The 22,020-nt window shown below is 36.8% G+C and overlaps 1 protein-coding gene across 3 annotated transcripts in view; it reads right to left on the bottom strand.

Moving 5' to 3' along the window:
- The window catches only part of spop (speckle type BTB/POZ protein), an 89,877-nt gene that overhangs the window by 31,643 nt on the left and 36,214 nt on the right, over positions 1–22,020 (bottom strand). For all 3 annotated transcript variants that reach the window (XM_052038558.1, XM_052038559.1, XM_052038560.1), the window contains exons 2-4: positions 14,367–14,516; positions 10,836–10,957; positions 2,803–2,954 (exon numbers count right to left, since the gene is read on the bottom strand). In XM_052038558.1, the coding sequence (XP_051894518.1) occupies positions 2,803–2,954; positions 10,836–10,957; positions 14,367–14,444 (352 nt within the window). In that variant the 5' untranslated portion in view covers positions 14,445–14,516. The remainder of the gene's footprint in view (positions 1–2,802; positions 2,955–10,835; positions 10,958–14,366; positions 14,517–22,020) is intronic.

Raw genomic sequence — 22,020 nt, 5'->3', positions numbered from 1 at the left:
GACCTTAGTGGATGGCTGTTCCAGATTTCTGGAAAGATAATTTCAGCTGAAGTTGAACATACTGTAACTTGTTAACAAAGCAATGCAAATCTAATGCTATAAATACCAAACTTAAATTTTTAATGTCCACAGCTTTTAAAATTGCAGTATTTAACAGCTTGTTAAGTTATAACTTCAACTTCCAATTAAGAGTTTAACTTCTGAGCTGGCCTCCTCAAAGTATTCAAATTAAATATTAAACCAATCCTGCAATTTGAATAATTAAATCTGTGGGATAATCAAAGTAATTATTTTACTTATCAAGTGATTGAATATGATTCACAGTCAATGATGATCTATAGAGTTTGTTAATTGTAGCAAAATAATGAATATTGCTTTCCTAAAGAATCAGGAATGGAGTGACATCAAAAGTTAACAAAAAAGCCTTCCACTTCTGGAATCTAATTTCAAGTTCACACTCAAGTTACAGAAAGCCACTGTTACTACTGGTCATAAAATCCAATGTGAAATGAATCAAGGTAGTCTCAATCCAATCCTCAGTGCCAGTGCAAAATTGTCATACTTTAGTATTAGCATTGCCTGAAATAATATAGCTGGTGTAAGTCTCAAAGGCGGGTGACATCTTCTAAAGCAAAAATGAGGTATACTGTATGTTTAAAAACAAACTTAAGTGGATTCTTTCTATCTACTGTCAGAGCTGGGAGTGCTTGACAGCAATATTAAATGTCCCAAATCGTTCAGTATTCCACTTCTTAGTCCAAATATATTTATCCTTAATGTAAAAAATGCATTCATTTTCTTCAAAATCTGAGATTTCTAGGGGAGAGAAATGAAGGCTCTTCAAGTTTTCTTAAAATATTGATCAACATGCATTGTGTAAATTATTGTGCAAAAAAAACAATGAATTCTATTCCACAAGCCTCAAAGAAGCATTTAGACTTGTATTGCAGTATTATAGAAATGAAGTTCATGCAAACTTTGCAGAGTGTAAAAAGCAACTTCAAGGGTGAATGTTTGCAGAGTATTTAAACTGCAGAAATAGCATGCAAAATAAAATTGACTGTTGAATGCATCAGTAATTTATGTATGCACACAAATCAATCTATATAGAATCGCAAAATCTCTGTGGATGAATACAAGTTTAAGACTTCATACAAGAATGGCACTTCACCCAACATTAAATCTCTTTTAAAATGTCAGTTTCATAGTGCAACTGCCCTATAGCTAAAATGCCAACCGCCCCCTTTCAGATACAAAAGTGATTGAAGTCAAATAAAACATGTTGAAAATTTATAAGCCCTTCAATATCTGAGGAAAAATAATGTCTAATGAAGCATTTTTGTTAGTTCTCAACCTAAAATGCTAATTCACCTTCTCTTTATTCATGTAGTTATAATTCCACCATATATTTTTACAGCATTATCTATTAAAAGGTTAGAGCCGCTTAACTTTGAGGATTGCCAATCAAAGTGAACAAATGTGCAATTTTTATTGGGCTCTTGTCTCATACAAACCAAATCATCTTGTGAAAATTAGGTGTTCTAAAATGAAACTATTCATTTCAATCCTGCAGCCTGCAAGCCAACTGCAAATCCAGTATGAATCAAATTGAGATTTCTCCTGCTCTTCTGGGTTGACTACCTTTTTAACTTCTTACTCAAAAGTAAACTTCAAAAGATGAGTAATACCCATATTTACTGCCTCCTCAAAATCAATGGCTAGCTCTAAAACTATTTTTAATCTCATTCAAAATGTAAAGCACAACCCCACTACATTTCTTTTACCTTAGTTTCCATTTCCCACAACAGGTGAAAATCCTTCTCTAATGTCCCTCCCTTCTAATCTCTACATTTGGTTGAAGTATTCTGCCTTCAGCTTGACTGGCCAAGCAGCATTGCAGACATGTAATTGACCAAATGTTTTGCTGTGTCACACACAATACAAAATTCAGATGTGGCTCCAAGTACCACCAAACTTGCAGCTACATCTGCAATATCAGAGCTGAAGCTGGAGGTTTAGTCAGACAGTGATAGCTCCTTTCTTCATTTTTTTTTGGTTTAAAGAGCCTACAGTACATACTACCAGTAGTAATTCATTATTCAGTTGGTGATTTCTTCTCCTAATGACCAAATCTATGTAGGAATCCTCATTAATATGTCCTTCAGCTAAGGCCACATTTCCTGGCTCAGCAATTTTTATACTGTTACAGAGCGAAGGTTAATGGAGTGTTGCGGCTTGTCTTTTTATTGCAGTTGTGAGCTCTGTGTGTTTGCTATACCTTCCATTACTCAAGTATTTTCACTTGCATACAAATGTATAATTCCTGTAAATCTAATTTAAAATAGGAAGTATTTCAGATGACTGAAAGCAATTTCTCAAATTTTGGTGGTGGGTGGGAGAAAGGGGAGAGAGTGTTGGTATTGGGGTGCATATTTTTCCATTGGCAGCAAATGCACACACAGAAAACATCTTTGAATGAGGTATTATTTAAAGTAATTACGTCCGATCAGAATAAGCAAATTCCAAATTGTTATGCTTTTTGTTTTAAACAAATTGTAGACCAATGATTTGGCAAACCTTCTTTGTCCAAGGACTCTGGTCTCAAACAGAAGATAATTAGACAATCTATAAATTCTGGAAAATAGTTCTTTTATTTAAAGAAAGGACTGGCCAGTGAGCCAGGAAAACACAAGGCAGGGGACACGTCATTAATTGTTGTTACCTTAGACCAGCTTGCACAAATAAATAGAACCGCATTTAAATGCTAAACCTGTATCTGAAGCATACTGTCACTTCACTTACCCATTGCCTTAGTTTCTTCACCTTTTGCGTTCAGAATGGAGAATTTAAATTTTGCTCTGACTTCACTTTTTGGACAGCTGACTAGCAGCAGGTAGAGTGATAGGTAATCTTTACTTTCCTCATCTAAACCCTTAGGGTTCACTCGGAGGCACCTTAAATATACATAAAAAATGAAATATGTTAAAAAGAAAATGAATGAATCACATACAGGCTAAAAAAAATTGAAAAAGCATTTAGATGCAGGTTTGGCCTGCCTCAATTTTCCTCTTCAGCTTGTCTTCACCATAACTATACCTAACTGGTATATAAGAAATTACAGCTCATTTTGAAAAATGATCTCTCTGTCTAAATAATTCTATTGTTCAACAATTCTGTCTTGTACTTTAGGCCATAACTTGGGTACCACCTTTTAACTACACTTTCAAATCAATTGTAATGCAGCAATTGTCCCCTGCAAAGTTACTAAAATAGGACAGGTCAACAAATACTATGTCTAAACTCATATTTAAATATATTTCGCATCTCCAGTTTTTTTCTCTCCTCAACTTATACAATACCTTGAAATGAACTTGCTGCACTTACCATTTCCCTCTGTAATTATTGTGCAGCACTTGGAGATGTGGAACACTGTATCAATTTGGATGAGGCAAGATGCTTTTCAGCTCTGATGAACTGAGAAGCATGCCAACTCTTCCTTGGAGAGCATTTTTATCCAATTTGACCCTGAAGCTCTGCAGCTAAACTCCAATTACATTTTCCTTCCTAATACCAATCACTTCATTTTCTTTCTGACACTGTTCCAGTTCAATATTACAAAGCAGATTATGCTGTGGTTAAATATTCAGATGCTATTCTTAGTTGCACGTGAAAAGCTTAATGAGTGAATTCAAAGAAAAAAAATGTTTGCCAGGTGCAAACTTTAAATAAAAAAAATTGGTAAGCACTTTAATGCCATGAAAACAGAACTAGTCACAATACTGATCTTTGTGCCTCTAGTAGCCTTAATTATGGTCACTTGAATTACCAGAAAGTATGAATACTTAAATATATACAGTAAGCAAAGTTAAGAATATCCACATCACTATTTTGCAAACATCTCAAAGTGAAATACTTTAAAGCAATTATGGAATACAGCTCATTCTCAAAAATATACCAGTCGCAGTGCTGTTGTAGAACATGTAAAGCTTTACAACATCTCAAGTGAGTTCTCATAGTTTCATTGAACAGTTAATATGTTGAATAGAACAGTTGGAAATTCTTAAGTAGCGAGTATAGGGTCTGAGTATAATATTTGTGTCAATTTATGTTTTCACTTGACAGGTTTCACACAGACAATGAATAACCTGTTATGGTCCAGTTTCTTCCAATTAGCCACCGGTCCATTTTATTAGAACCTTCGACTGTTTTGAATTAAAACATTAATTGTCGCAACTATGTTACATGAAGCAACAAACCGTCAGTGCTGGAAATCTGAAACAACAGAAATGCCACAAGCTCTCAGTAGGTCGGGCAGCATCTGCAGAAAGAGAAGCGGACTCAACATTTCACCTCAATAGCCCTTTATAAAAACTGGCGAGTGTTTCTGGCATATTCTGTTTTTAATTAAAGTGCACCACTGGAGGTCACTTTAGTAGCATCTTCTGAATGAATAATCTCCAACTCCAAATATCACAAAACTGGTCAAACTGGACAATACGTTTCTTGCCAGCTATCTTCAGCTGTTTCTTTGATGACATCATAGGATCAGAAGTGGGGATATCCACAAATGATTGTACCACTTAGTTCCATTCACAACATTCCAATAATGCCTGCATGCAACAAACCATGTATAATAATCAAGCCAATAATTGTTGACTGACACATTTATGGCATACAAATGATAGTGTGCGGACTAATAGTCTCCAGTAATTTTAACCGCCTCCCCTTGTACACAACAACATTTTCATCATGGAAACCAGCATGGTCCATCTCTTGTGGATCACTACTGATCAGAAACTGAATACAATTACATAACTTTCAAAGCTACATGAACAAACTCAAAGGTTGGACATGCTCTGGCAAATCCATGCCCTAATTTGCTCAGAACATTTCCACAATCTACAGGGCATATCAGAGGCATTGTGAAGTAATCTCCATCAGCCTGGGTGAGTGCAGGTCCAAAAGCATGCAAGAAGCTTGACACACTCTCCATTCACTTCCCTGTACATTCATTCCCCTCAACACCAGCATCACTAATGCACTGCGAACCAAGTGCTTCTTCAAAGACACCTCTCAAACCTGCAGCAGATGACAGAAATGGGAGATCACCTCTCCAAGCTACTTGGCATCCTGACACAGAAGTATGCCATTGTTCCTTCATCCTCACCTGGTTAAAATTTCAGAACTTGTTGGCCAACAACAGTGGGAGTATCACAATGACTCTACAAGTTCAAGCAGGTAGTTCACCACCACTTTCTCAACATTAGTGATGGGTTAAAGTACAGAACTTGTTAGTAAACATCCTGCGAAAGGATGACGACAGCTTGGTCCTAAACTGCACAGAAACAATATTCATGTACCTGGACCTTCAATGTGTCAATTATTGGTAAAAGCTTACAAAGATAGCTATTTTAATGCACTTCAGATTAAAGGTAACAGACTATGCCTATTCATTCACTTGCACTTCATCTCTCTTTTGTATGTAGCACACGGAAAGTGGTTAATTTGAACACAGTATCAGGCCTGATGCAAAAAATGGATTAAGCCAAAAATATAGTTCAGGGATATACTGGACTAATTCCTGTATCATAACTGAAAAAATTTAACAGGTGAGAATTCATTTGCCTTGTTCAACAAGGGCACAACACTCCATCCCATTATGATTTTACTGAAAAAATTGCTGGACAAAACCTCATGCGGTTGGGGGGGGGGGGGCAAGAAAATTAGGGGCGGAATTGATGGGCATGAGAATGAGTAGAGGTTACGGGAAACCGGACTGCTGAGAATGCTCAGAGCTCACATAAACACGATTGACTGAGCAACCTCCTTTGTCAGGAGGAAACTTGAAAAATATGAGAAAACAAATGTGATATTTTCAAAAACATGTTGACAGAAACAAAAGGGGGAATAAAGATAATGCCTAATTTATTAAATGACCTCAACGCCAGCAAGAGATCACATTTCATGAGTAGAATTTTGTTTAAAAAAAAAATCAAACAAAGTTGCAGATGTTCTTCACAATTCTTTATAATTTTTATATGCAGGCCATGGTATAATTTATGGTGTAAATTTAAAAGAATAAGTAATAAGTATGATTCATATTTATTCTATTATCTCACAGGATTTAGTAACCTCTCCATCTAAAATCTACACCAACTTTCTTAAATAGAGCCAAATTGACAAAGCTAAATTAACTCCCTGTAGCCATTCCTTTGCAAGTGCAGGAAAAATGCTATTTCCAAATTCTGAAAATACACTGCAAGGATCAAGTACAGATGTTGCAATTAATTTTTGAACTCAATACATGCAAATCCAAAATCAGCAAAATTCTATTCTTTTATACTCAAAACTTTTCATAATTTGAGCACCCAGAATTATTACACTCTAGTATAAAATGTAGCAATTTCATCAAATTATTACTTTGCACTTTAAATATAAGAGATTACCACATGAAAGCATTCTCAATAAAAGAAGTGCTCTCATTATATTAAAAGGAAGGAAAAAAACTTTTATGATGTGGCACGGTAGCGTAGCGATTAGCACGACGCTATTACAGCGCCAACGATCGGGGTTCGATTCCCGTCGCTGTCTGTAAGAAGCTTGTACGGTCTCCCGTGTCTGCGTGGGTTTCCTCTGGGTGCTCCGGTTTCCTTCCACATTGCAAAGACATACGGGTAGGTTAATTTGGGTTTAAAATGGGCGGCGCGGACTCGTTGGGCTGGAAGGGCCTGTTACCACGCTGCATTTAAAATTTAAAATTTAAATTTATTCCCATGGCCTGGGAATCCCAGCTGTAAATGTCAAAAAGAGTTAAAATGGAGACTCATGGCCTCAAAGACTTTAATAACCAACTAACTAGCTTTAAATTCATCACTCCAACCAACGCTGTTAAAAACTGATATGGGAGAGTTAAACTGAATTTCCTATTTTTAAAAAACATCATCTCCTACCGCCCCACCCAAAGCACACAAACAAACCTGTAACTGGCCAAGGTTGAAATTAACCTTGCAGAATTTGTTATGATGGTGATGACGTACTACAATTGCTCTAAATGTCCTTTAACTAGAAAACGGAAACAGAACCCTTCCCACTTTGATCATAATCTAACAGCTCCAAAGAGCATATGAAAACCAGATCATTGTGCCAACGCATCAAAATGGATACACCAAAACTGTTTTTCAGCCAGGATACAATCTGACATCTTTATCACATATGTTGTCTGCCTTACTCCAGGAATATATTGTAAAAATATAATTTTAGTAACTATCCATTTGCAGAGGAAATAATGTTTTGACACCTTAAAGCTTCAGAATTATTAAGCAATCAAAGGGTTGCATTTCTGTAATCTAGCAGGAAGTTCTGAGTATCTTTTTCCAAAGTGTTACTATTTTCAAATGGATAGTTGAATAAAATAATTAAAATCTAAACCACCTTCTGCTTTCTTAGATAAAAACTTCTGATGAACTGTCATCAATGTGAAACATTAACTTTGCTTCTCTCTTCACAAAGGCTGTCTGACCTACTAAGCACCTTCAGCCTAGCGTTTTCTAACTTCAGATTTTCAGCATCTGCAGACTTTTGCTTTTTGGTGCCTCACCAGGTCCCTGGAACAGCTCCAAGACTGCTCTTGTCTGTTAGCTCAGTACCAGACTTTGCCAACTTGAACCAGTTTTACTAAAAGAATTTGCCCATGGGCTGATCATCAATGTCCTTTAAGTGATTTCCAGCTATACTTAATGTACAATACCATAAACCACTAATCTTAAAGATTGGGAAGAGAAAGAATAAGTAGAATCAATTAATTTACCTCCAGCAATATTTTCCCTACACAAGATGGAGAACAAGAGAAAAATATATTAAGAGCACCAGAACTTCCTGCTAGATTACAGAAATGCAACCCTGATTGCTTAATTATTCTTAAGCTTTAAGGTGTCAAAACATTATTTCCTCTGCAAATGGATAGTTACTAAAATCATATTTTTACAATATATTCCTGGAGTAAGGCAGACAACATATGTGATAAAGAAGTTAGGATCAATTCCCAGGATTGTTTTTTTTTACATACAACCAGACTGTAAATGATGGACAGAACACGGAAAAAAATTGTGTGAAAACTAATGCGAAAAGAGAACAGAGAAAACAAGAAAAAAATCAATGCAGACTCTTATTAGACAGGCTTGCCTTCTACAAAGACAAGGTTAACAGTCTTCCCACTGTTGTTAGATTATCCAAACACAAAAAGTTATCTTCCAGGAATGTATAATAAATAAACAGAAGTAGTTTCTTTACCCTATTTCCAGGTTTCACTAAAACAAAAGTATAAATATTGAAAAGAATTCTTGTTTCATGTGAAGAGGTTAACATTGAAGCCTAGTCTAAATCACAACATGTTTTCTTATGCAGCAAGTCTTCTGAATCATATTGATGAGGCAGGACATAGTATACTTTACTGCACATTTAACAGTACCGTCATCTGAACCAGCTGTGTTAGATTCCAACACTGGGAGAACAATAATGAAAAATCTTAATGTCAATATCCATTCTTATCAAAAATTTTTTTGAAATACATGTTTTAAAAAAAGGATGCTGGTTTAGACTAAATTCCATCATTTTTAGAGAAAGAGCAAACATTACAAAATCTCACAAATTAGGTATACTCCATATGCATTACATTTATATTTCACTCACAGATACTTGGACAGTTCAGTAACTTAGATTATATTCTTTATAGTATATATTGCAATACTATAGCTTGGTAAATTAATGCACAATATTATTTGAATTTATAGTAAAATGTATACTAATAAAAGCATTGCAACATCTGCTGATGCTGTTTCTATAACATGAGAGCTAACTAAGTTCAGCTTTCTAACATCATAGTTCAAGACTGCATAAACTTCAAGAATTCTCAAAATTGTAATTAAAGATTCTGGACAAACAAACACAAGCACAAAGCTGCGCTGAAGATTTTTGATAATGGAAAATGCCAAATTAGCAACTTCTCTCTTGAACCCATCATCCACTTTTCATCACCACAACCCCTCTTATTACCTCACATTTAAACTAAATCCAATGTGCTTATCAATAGAAACCTAACTGATCAGAAATATTTAGTGCTTCTGAATTGTCCAGATCATTTACCAATTTATTAACTATTTGGTGATCTGGACATCTCAAGTGAAATACTTCCATTAAATATTTCCAAAAACTGGAGTCTAAGCACCTATTGTTTACTTTCAATGATGTTACCACTGCCAAATCATCCATTATCAACACTGAGAATGACCACTGAGCAAAAACCAACTGCATCAGTTGCAAATACTGCAGCTGTATCAACAGGATAATGTCTGGCTTTTCTACAGTGAGTACCTCTCCTCCACAATTCACAAAGTCTGCCCCCCCCCTCCCGTTTACAAGATGCAAGTCATGAGTGTAACTATTCCCCACTTCTCCAAATGATTGCACCTCCAATTCTCAAACAGCTCGAGAAAAAAGCAACTTTTTGATCAGCACTGCATCCACCATCCTAACATTCATTCTTCCCCACTGACTGCACAGCACAACCCATGATCAATAAAATGCATGGAATCAAGTTGCCGACCTTTACCACTATCGCCAGCACCTAGATGTATAAGTGCAGCAGTGGCCTTTCAGTTCTCCCTCCTCCCTGCCAAGTCATAAACAAAACAATTTAAAAATGACTGTCTCTTCATTGTTGCTGAATCAAAGTTTCAGATTTCTTACTAAACAATATTTGGGAGTCCTTCACAACGACTACATCGGTTCTGGTAGGATTCACCATTACCTTTTCCAAGAGCAACTCACATAGACATTATATGATGGCCTTCCCAATGATATACATCGCAAGAGAAATTAAAGATCTATAGTCAATCTTGGAACCAAATTCATTCCTCTCTTATTGCAGAGCTGCAGAATGAGGGAAAGCAATGAATAACTGCTTCTACAAATCTCAAAGTTCTGAACAAACGGCAAGAAGAGGGGAAGAAAACAAATACCAACAGCATCTTTATACCTAAACTGACATTGGAAAGAAAAATAAATGAAACATTTACAGAACTTAGACATTGGATATTTTAGATGTTTGATCTAAACAAGAGGACCTGTCCACCATTTCATGCACTCTTACTGTCAGGCAGCTGAATTCCAATTAATATTCCGTCAGAAACTTTTCATTAGAGACCTTTAAAAACATTCCCAGTATATGTGGGCTACATTTTTAGCACAAATTACAAGGGGAAAATACCAGTGTTTTAACACTCAGTTTCAATGTTGCATCCTAGGTAATTAACTGCGCACAGTCAGTCATCGAACACAAATCTTGAGGATAGCACAAATGCTATCCTTATTGCATAAAGAATTGAGTGGCCAGCTTGAAGCCACAAGACAGCAGAAACATGCTTGCAGATATGTAGCAAACCAGTCTAATACTGAGCCACTTTGTTGTGTGTCTGACCTCAATTCTAATTCCAAAACAAAAATATTAATTTGCTTTAAAGAGTTGCAGGATATGCAGGGTTGTTAGGAGATTATGCACAAGGGTTCAAAGAAGATTATAAAATATGGGTTAAGCAGTGCACCTGAACTATTGCACAGAATTTTAAATTAAGGACTGAGGCTTCCATGGCCTTGGAAAGGTATTTCTGGTTCTTGGGCAATATGATGCCCAAATTTATCAGATGACAACATAAATCAATATCACTGTGCACTTCAAGAATTTCCAATAATTATTTTGTCTTTTGCCAAAGTACTCTTAAGCAATTACTTATTTGAACCCCTGCTTATAATTAAAAGATATTACTGAGTTCTACACTTACCATTTCAATTTATCATTTGCTCCAGATGAGAAAGTTGAGCTCTTGATAACTTCTCCCATTTCCTCCCGGCAAAAACTGAAATTGTTGATCGTCCACATATAGGAGAACTTCACGACTTTTATCTAGCAAAAGGAAAAAGAAATTGGAAAGGCAAATATTACAAGAAAAAGCTGCAATTATAAAACAAAAAATAGTTGATCCTCGCTGAATTACAAACATGTATACCTAATAATGTAAAGACCAGCTTGTCCTTCAAGCTAAATTTCTTAATGACAATGTACCTCTGAAAAGGTTAACAAATTAGCATACTATTCATAAATTCCAACATAATGGCAAAATATACTTAAACAATGAGCTCCTTCATGAAATAACAATTCAATAAATCTAGATCAAAGTTGTTGTTTACTTCTGAGCTCGCTAGCGAACACAATTTCATGGCTTTGCATCCCGAATTGAGCTAAACTCCAAAGCAAGCTATTTCAAATAAATCTAGAGGCAACAGTTTGTATCAGTCGACAGCTCCAACTACTGATTGCAGTGATTTGAGATTTCTACATTATCGGAAATGCTGAGCTTCAGGCCTGCTAGCTTCAATGATTCAATTGAAGGTTAATGACTTCTTTTGTAATCCAAGCTAACATTCATTTCTCAATCAACACCATCAAAAGCAAACTAAAAGGTCATCTACCATCTCACTGTCTTGAATAATGCTGCTGATGCGCAAAGGGTAATACAACTGTTTCTATAAGTTACTGCACTTAAATGCATGAAACATCTAGAAATACAATGTCATGTTACTCAACAGTACAAGGTGTTTGCTTCAGGTGCCTCTTAGCTGTTCAGCAAATTGGAGTTCTAAATTGTAAATACCTTCAATGAATATGCAATTTCTCATTTTTCTCAGGAAGCACACTGAAAATATTGTTGTCACTGGGTCCCTCACACAGAACATGCTACACTTGGTAATTCACCAATATTGCAGTATATTCCTGTTTTAGTTGTATGACTTATACTCCTCAGAAATTCTGCAGACTGAAAAAGCCTTGAGGAAATTCAATTGATACAAGGTCAAATTTCAAAAATAAAAGCGAATGAAATTTAGCTCAACTATATATTTTTTTGTAAATCTGCAAATATTGAAAAACTAGGTTATCTGGTCAATGAGTGAATGGGAGCATGTAGTCCACTTTCAGAGAGAAAAAAAATAAGCTGAGCCATTATCACAGATGGACAGCAGATACAGACAGAGAAATCAAGTTAGCATTTCCCATGCCACTGCTCTCATCCCTCTCCTCCAGGACAGAACAAGATTAAAGTTCCCCTAGTTCTCACCTTCCACCCCACCAGCGTCCATATTCAACAGATCATTCTCCACAATTTCTACCACCTTCAAAGAGATTCCAGACTCATCTTCCCTTCTCTTCCCCTTTCACAGGTACCATTCCTTTTGGAACTTCTTGATCTACTCTTCCATTCCCACAAACCACCCCTCTTCTTACAGCACATTCCCTTGCAGCAGCAGGCAATGCAACACTTGTCCTTTCATCTCTTCCCTTCCCACCATCCAGGGATGCAAACAATCTCTCCTGATGAAGCAGTGATTCACTTGCACTCCTTCCAATCTGGTGTTCACAATGTCATCTCCTCTACACTGGAGAAACCAAACGCAGATTGGATGACTGCTTTGCAAATGCTACATTCAGTCCACGGGGCAATCCTGTGTAAACTGCAGCTTCCTGTATTGTTACAATGAGGCCCAATGCAAGCTTGAGCAACAGCACCTCATTTTCTGTCTGGGCACAGTCCAGCCTTTTGAACTCATTACTAAATACTCCAACTTCAGGTAACTTGATTTCTCTGTCTGTATCTGTGACATTGGCACAGTTTTGCTTTCCCCCTTTTGGAAGTGCAGGATGTGCCCAGCCTGTGCTGTTGGACAGGTTTTCCTGCTCTGCATCACACAACTCCAATATTCTTCTATGTTCTCACTCTCTTCTTGCTTCCACTCACTCCAACCATATAAAGACACAAAGTGTCTTTGAGCTGCGTTGTTAACTGTCTCGTCTCACAGATGCACTCTGACCTGCTGAGCACTTCCAGCATTTTGTGATTTTATTTTATATATGTGTGTGTGACCAAAGCTGCTTGAGAAATAGCAAAATTTACATTTGAGGTTGTTTTGGCATTAACATTGCCTGTATACACAATCCATCCCCTGAAAGCTGCAGGGCATTCCCACAGAAGGAATAACACTGTTGTTTGACAGCAAGCTACTGAGTCGGATATTACAGGTTTGAGATTGCATTTTGGGCTGGATTATCAATATAATGATTAAAGATTTGTGTCGTTATCAGAAAAACTGAGCTCAAGATCAGGATTTGTCCAAGGGGAGTTCTAATTTATAGATAATGTAACAATGCTCAAATTCTACAATTACTAAATATTATACCATCAGCAACTTTCTTTGAATATCACCACTATGTAATTTAGTTGATTCAATCATTTTCTGAGGGAAAATTCTGATCAAAGGGAACTTTAGATATTGGCTTCACAAAGTTGACTCTGCCTCTGCCTCTCGACTTCAATTGAATTTTTTTTAAACCTCTTCAATAAACCACCTGGCTCAGAAATGACATGATCACCTGAACAGGGGCAATAGCTCCGAGCCCTAAAGATGCAGTCAAATAAGCTGACGCAGTTTGCAGCTATTAGCCCTTCTTTCTAATTTTCTGTTCTATAAATTTTTTAATGCTCAATATTTTTAAAGGGATGTAAGGATCATGCTTGGCTAAGCGGTAATTCTAAATTAGCAACTAAAGACATCAAAAATAGCATAGTTTTACACTTCAAATCTATCCTTCATGGGTCTGTGATTATACAGTTAACAAAAACAAAATGTTTGAAAAATCTGCAGTAGATTAAAATTTGGATCCCTTTCACCAACTGCCATGGCTATATTATCAAAAATGATCAACCTCCGAACTTCAGAGTGCTTGTCTGGGCACAACACAAGCAGAAATTGAAATGCTGTCTCTAGGATGATACAATACAGTTTAAAGAGTCAAAGAACTAAAGTGCAAATGTACATTATATGATAGGAAATGTCACGCAGAGCAGAAGATCCTAGATAAAGTCTTTAATTAGCTATATTATCTAAACCATATCTATCAACTTGTTACTCAAGTCAGCTAGGCTCAAACAATGATTATACTACTTGCGTTCACAATGCTTACAAGCCATGCATTCATTTGTCGACTCATGAAGAATAATAACCTAATAACCTCCTGCATGGTTGCTAGTGATGAACCTATCCACCATGCACAAATCAACCCAAGAACCAAGTGAGAGATAGGAAAAAAGACTGCTCAACATTAAGAAGTAATTTGCTAAACAGCACAATCACATTCAATTTACAGATCAAACAAGCATGTCCAAAAATGGCCATAGGAAACTGAGTGGCTAAGTGTATGTTGGAACTATCTTTCACACCCAAAAAACACGGGAATGGACTGTTCAAAAGTACCAGCGTACCTGGGTATAGCACCAGCTCTCTGCCACAGGCCCACTTGACATTTCAGCCGGAGGTGGAGGACTCGGTACCCTTGACATCGCCAGTTTGACTATTCTGCAGGTATTCACAAGGCAGATGAAAGTAATCTCAGTAGAAATCTTTTTCTGTTACTGTGGAAAGGTTAACACAAATTAGTTGAAAGAGTATTTTTTTGGCTATTTTGCAAATTATAATCAAAATAGTTTTAAATTCAATTTAGATGAAAAAATGTATTGCCTAACTCTCTGCAATATTAACCACTTAATCACAAAATTCCAGTAATTGCATCTTGCAAGAAAAAAAAGATACTTGGTCCCTTAGACCAACTGAGAAATCACATGATATTCTATAATCCACTACAGGTTAACAGGCAACAAGAATTAGACCAACCCATTGGAAGTGAGCTCAAATTACCTTTTATACCAAACTAGTCCACTTATTTTCCATAAGTGGATTTGAACCAGAGCTTTTAACTATTGGATGCTTAAGCCAGAGCAGGCATAGTTAGAGCTAAGAGCAGACCTAAACAGGATTTACCAATATAACTTTGGAATTGTAATGGAAGGATAAGCAGGATAAAATTACAAACCCATAACTGCACTGGTCATTTAAGTAGTAAATAAATCATTTAATTAGAACACATCCACAGACTTTCAACGTTCTTTTGAAATTAGCAATCAATATTTACTTTTTCTTTTGCAATGTTTGCTGTTCAGAAAAACTACTTTATACCAACAATTTTAATAGTAAAACACATTTGGCAATAAAGTACAAGAAAGTACACTCCTGAGGCACCATTAGGCAAGGGGAGGAGTGCAGGAGAGGAGAAAGGGTCACTGAGCTGGGGAGAAAAATGAAGAAACCACCACTGGGGTGAGACAGGCTGGGGAAAGTCAGAAAAGAGTAAAGAATTTCTTTCTTGTTGCTGGTTTCTCAAAGCATCTGGTGCTTTGTAGCTGGAACCCTGCTGAAACAATCCCTCTGGTGGAGAAGACTAGAACTTCCAATAGCTTTATGAAAATTATGTCAAAACTTTTAGGATACAGTTCTTGATTGTTCAATTCTGAGGCACATGTTTTAGGAATGAGCAGCTTAGACAAGGCTCAAGAAGGTTGATTAGAATGGTTCCAAGAATGAGGAAATAGAGGGAGGAAGAATTGAGAGGTGTTCTCACCAGAGATGTTGAAGTATTCAAAATAGTATAGGATCTAGCCAAAGTAAATAACTAGCCTAGGCAAAGTAGTTAAAGAGAAATAGTTCATATAGTCATAAAGGTTGAAAACTAAAGACACACAGATTTCAAAATTTTAGCAACAGATGCCAAGGAGATCATAACCACTCATGACACTTTCACATGTTATGAGTGGTTATGATCAAGAAAGAAATGCTCATGTTTGGAAGCAAATTCAATGCTAGCTTTCAAACAAAAGAGGATCTGAATGTCTAAAGAAAGAAACTTTGCAGGATCACAGGAAAGTGAGCCAAGGAATTCGACTAACTGCTTAGTGCTTACAAAACAATGGTCTGAATGGCCTTTTATAGCTGAGCTCTGCCTCCAAGTGCCTAGCACTAACAGGTTTTATTGGGCTATACAGAACATATTGAATACATCAAATCTATTACCTCTTCAGCCAATATAAAGCTACCTGATGTGTTACTGCACAAACACCTGTCATTAAATGCCTGGAGAGGTACACTGAACCAGAACATACTGTGTAAATGGAGGCATCCCAGCTGGTGCAAGTGGAGCAATTTTATTTAATCTGTTGGAATATAATATTTAATCACAAATAAATGCATAATTAGTGTGTGAAATCTGGACTGGTATTTCAGTTCGAATATGATACTAAAATTGCACTGATTGCTTTCTCCTATCCCCAATTCCTTGTGGCAATGATATCACCAACAACAGGAATTCTGGACATCTTTGTTTCTCACCCTATTATCCACACAAAGGCCTCAACAACATTGGCAGATTAAAGAACATCATAAGCCCACTTCTGTCACTGGGTTACAATAGTAGGATACAGATCATGTTTGAGGCTTAAACATTCTGATTGTGCAGGGTTCAGGCACTCAAAAGTTAAACTTCCAGGTATTGCTTGGGAGTGCCTCTTTACAAGTTCAGGCAGGAAAAACCAGTTCTGACGGCTCTATTGCAAATCACCATGTTAGTTACATAGCATTATGATAGCTGCAATCAATCGTGCAGCATGAATATTTGCTATATGGTTTTAGAACATTTAAGTTTCAGATAGAACACCACTCTTTATTAGGCTTACTAGTGTTAATAAAGATGGCTGTTTTGGAAGAAGTTTAAACACCAGTGCCTTTTAAAATAAATTTTCTTGTGGCTACATAAGGTGCTAAGTAATATTGGAAGAGTGCACGGAAATCAAGAATTTCTAAAGGATGCTTCAAAAGTGGCAAAAAATAAGGTTATGACCAGGAGGGTGTTCTAAGTTTGACAGTTTTAAACTACACATGCTGTAGTAATGCAGAATTTGATGTAATGACACAAGGTTTCATTAGCTCAAATTCTGCACAACTACAGCTTGGTATTTCAGACAATTCTTGGTACATCCTGTTTACTATAAATTTCTTGTAAATCTTGAAAAGTGGCAAAATACCAAAATGCTGTAGACTGTTACGTAGCAAGAGCAAGAAAAATATGAATCAAAGTTGACTGCAGAAATCTGTCTTATATTCACAGAAACTGAGGAACCAAAATACATGATAATCTAAGCTGTAGAATTCATTCTCTGGAACCTTGCATTAAACTAAGCTTTAACATTTGAAGAGACTTCTAAACCAAGTCAGTTCATGGCTGCTTAAAAGATATCTCATAATGATCACAGTGGGTAGCATATGGCACATTCATGAAAACCCTCCAAATCAAATGCAAAATGTTAAAAGGAACAAACATGAAAATATATGGACATTAAAGCACAAAATTGGTAATTGGTTTATTATTGTCACATGTACCAAGATACAGTGAAATGCTTTTGCTTGCATGCTCTCTGATACATTTTAAAGCACCTTACAGGGTGTGGTGACCAATTCAACTGCCATAAACTAACCAAATCTTTTTAAATGCGCATTCAATGCTAATTTAGAGTACCAGCTAACAGTTATCAGAAAGTTTGATTTCTAAACTGGCAGACTGCTGCAAAGGATTTTTTTTACAAACTACAAGACCAAGGACCTTTACTAAATGTAATCCTCCAAAACATTTCCAGTAAATAGGAAAATAACAAGGCTATCAAGGTTTATATGTTCAAAAAATAGTCAGTTAACACAACAATGCCAACAACTGTGGAACTTTACTCAAGAACACATTACCGCCTGCAAAGTAGGTGAGATTAAAATGTCAGATGTAACATTTGAGTCAGAATGCTCATACCCAAAATGGCAGTCAACATCCATTTAAAAAAATATATAAACACCCTTACACAATAAGTGATCACAAAGTAACCAACTTAAGAATTATAAACATTTCATGTTTTAGATAAGAACAGTATGGAGAAAAACAGGTTACAAATTATTAGAATTCAAAAAAAAATCACTGCCAATTAGAAAATACATCTATCTATAAAGTTTGGCAAATCTAAACATTTTACAAAGGAATGGAGTGCACACTCTCAAGCACAGGAACAACAGTCCCTCGAGCCTGTTCCATTATTCTTGACTCATCAGTAGCAGGTACAGATCGCCTGCTTTATCACATATTCCCAAATCCCCTCACCCAATATATCCAACTACAAATATAACAACTCATCCAAGAGTCAACTGCTATTTCCAGAGAGTGTTTGAAATTTACACTACTTTCTTTGTGGAAATCCATTTCCCAACTTCACTCCCAAAAACTAGGATAGTTCTGATGATCAAGGATAACATTAAGTCCAGATCATGGATCAGAAGATCAGAATGTAGACTTATTTTGGGTAGATGAAAAGAACAAGGTGCAGAAAGCACAAGTGGAGATATTCTGTTCTGGAAATCAATTAAGGGAGCTTACAACAATGGCAATGCAATAATCAACGGAAATTTTAATCTTCATATAGACAACCTTTGCCAGTTTGATTCACCTAGTCTTCAGTACGAGTTCATGGAATCCATTCAAGATAAGTTCTTTCAATAGTACAATGTGGACCCAACTAGGGAACTTGCTTTCTCTTCCACAGATACTGCTTGACCTGTTGCATATTTCCACTTTGGTTTCATTTCAGTTTCAGAATTACATTAGGGCATCTACTATGTCCTCACCTACTTCTCTTTAGTACCACTATTTAACATGTTAGTTTTAATGAGTCCTAGATTCAATAGTTATATTCTTGCTCTACCCTGAATTTCTAAGCAATTCTTCAACATGTCTACTATTTTCTCCATCAGACTTACAACAATATCTATTCTTAAGGGATGAACTTTGCTTCATTGCATGTAATTCAACCTGACAAAGTTAGATCTTAGTAGCTTATTCTTATTTCTCCCTTTCTTTGACTGCTGTTAACCAACACCAGCTTGTTGCTCAATACAAAATCTGATATGGCGTGCTCCATTGTTGGTTCTAGGACATATTGCTGCAGAATGCTATTCTGTACACGTTCCAAAAGTTTATAACTTTTCATACAAACTATTCTATTTATTACAATCTATATAGTTAAAATCCTTCATTAAAACCACTCTCTCTTCACTACATGCTATTATCTGCACCAGCTTTTTCCACACCTGCATGAGCCAACTGCCACTGAAGAAGCAACATACCCCTAATAGACTCCTAGCTCTTCTTTTAATGTATCCATGGGTTTCACTGCCTGCTTAGTTTTCTCTCTTCCATGACCTAGATTTATTATATCTGTTGGATAGGATCAGTTTCTACAAATGCACACTCCCTTTTTCATTTTGGTTTCCTTAACTCTGTACATTATTGGTCTCATCAACCTCATGCAAATCTCTGCGATAGGTGACCAGGGTTTAGAGCAAAGTGCCCTGGTGCTATATTTATCCCATGAGTTTCAACTCACTCTAGCTCAATGACTCTGAGCAGGAGATATACAAGCAGTTACGTATCCACTCAGGACAGTCTGCTCACAAACTCCCACATTCTGCAGTTCACACATAAACTTGCACTGCAAAGCTCAATGTATAATTTATAAACTATTTGAATCTATTATGGAAGATTTCTTTAAATTAAATACAATTGTCACTATTCTTAAAACAACACAGCATTTTAAATACTTGCCACCCAGTTAACCAAAGCACTGCAAATCTACAAATGGCAGTATCGCCTATGTTCTGCATCCGATTTTCATTTAAAATGAATTCCCAGTCTCTCACCCATTTAATAAGCATTTCAACTAAGACTATGCGGCATCCTCAATAATATCTCCGTGAAGGGAATGAACTCCACAGTACGTTGAGAACCAGACAAATTGTGTCCTTTCCATGAAAAAAAGCACTTCCACACCAAAGATCACAAATAGTGCTATGTAAAAGATGTGGTCATGAATTAATATGCACCTCAGATCCTGCTGCTTTACAATACGTTACTATTTCCACAACCACTTAGTTATTCCAATGGAAAGAAGTCTTTATCAGTCAAAAACCCCCAAACAGAACAAAACAAAGCAGTATAATCAGGATAATCTTGAGGTAGAATCAGTTAAAACTACAAAATACAAGTCAACAATAGGAGTGTTTAAATTCTCCAAAAAAAACAGTATGGGTAGTATTCCAAATATGGAGTAATCATCTAAAATTTAACTCAGAAATTTAGAAAGTGACAAGTTGCATTAGAATTAGAAATTTCAATTAAATGAACTGCATTCAGTTTTCTCTTCGGCCAATTGGCTCCATCAACTGTTTTCCAATGGAGCACCTAATCTTGAACAAGTAAGTGATTTAGGTCATGAAATTTCTTTGAACAACCTTGAAGTACCGGCCATTCAAAGGAAGTGCACAAATGCAATAAAAGCTTCATTCCTAAATATTTTGACTGTGATTGAATGATAAGATTACGTTATCACTTGTAGCTGTGTACACTCAGACTGTTGGACCCCATTTGCAGATAAAGTCTTTGACTGATCACATGGCACCATGTCACATTTGGAAATTTAAAGGAAAACATGATTATCAAAACAAAATGCTTTGGAAGGATTACAGCACTAAGGATGTGCTGCATATAGGCCAATGCCTCCCCTGGAGCAAATCAAATATGACGTGGTAGTGTAGCGGTTAACGTGACGCTACTTCAGCGCCAGCGATCAGGATTCAATTCTTGCTGCTGGCTTGTATGTTCTCTCCATGTCTGCGTGGGTTTCCTCCGGGTGCTCTGGTTTCCTCCCACATTCCAAAGACATATGGATAGGTTAACATGGGTTTAAATAGGGCAGCACAGACTCATTGGGCCACAAGGGCCTGTTACCGTGCTGTATAAATGAAGTTTTAAAAAAATCTCACTTTCCTGTTATTTAATAACCAATTGCCATTTCCAAGAATTTAGCAAATTAATCTAACTGAATGCAGTTCTATCATTCGGATATGAAATAGAAAGCACAGGAAATGTTTAGGAGAGGCAACATCTGTGCAGTTAAAACAAAGTTAATGTTTCATCAGAACAACTGAAATTTAAAAATTAACATTGCTGAGAGGCAGTAGAGAGAACAAAAAGGGAAGGTCTGCCAAAAAGAACCTATTCAAAGGACAGACAAAAAGGATAATCAATAAAATTCTTGGGGAGGTGGAAATAGGAGACAACAAATTAAATCAGAAGTTACCAAGGGAAGATAAAACCAATGCTGGATGGACTGTTTATTTGAAATCATTGAGCCTTGGGTTTGAAAATTCAGATGAGTAGGCACCAAGCCCCTTAAGCCTGCCCTGCCATTCACTACTATGACTGATCTATGCTAGCCTCAACTCCTCTTCTGTGCCCATTCCCCATACTGATCACTAACTCATCATCTGAAATAGAGGTTGAAAAGGGGAAGCATGAGTACTGCAAGCCTAAAGATTTCCACAGCTACGTTGACTATCCTTCATCCCAATCAGTTTCTCATACAGACTATTCCACACTCTTCTCTCACATCTATGCTGCCTTAAACACAAGTGCTTCTGATCCATTTCTTTCCTCAATCATGATTCTTCCTCCACCATGGATAACAAGGCTCTCAGCTGTGTCTCTTCCACATCATATTTCTCATTCTCTCACCTCCCACTCAAAACTGCCCTTGTCCTCACCTTTCACCCACTTGCATCCACACTTAATACATTAATCTCTCATCATTTTCAACATCTCCAAAGTGATGCCACTGCCACCACCATCTCCTCCCCTTCGCACTGACCACTCACTCTGGAACACCCCACTTCAATATCTTCACTAAAATCCATTCCCCTTCTTACTGCACCTCCCCATGAAATCGCAGAAGGAACACCTGCCCTTCTCTGTCCAGGACCCCAAACACGCATCCCTGGTGAAGTAGCGATTTAGAGAGACACAAGCGACTGCAGATGCTGGAAATCTGGAGCAACACACAAAGGGGCTGGAGGAACTCAACGGGTCAGGCAGCATCTATTGGGGGTTGGGGGGCACCAAATGCAGATCGAGGACTGTTTTGCAGTCCTCCCTTCAATCTG

The sequence above is a fragment of the Pristis pectinata genome, chromosome 25 (assembly GCF_009764475.1).
Source record: "Pristis pectinata isolate sPriPec2 chromosome 25, sPriPec2.1.pri, whole genome shotgun sequence".
Taxonomy (NCBI): Eukaryota; Metazoa; Chordata; class Chondrichthyes; order Rhinopristiformes; family Pristidae; genus Pristis; species Pristis pectinata.
This window is presented reverse-complemented; position numbering and strand designations above follow the sequence as displayed.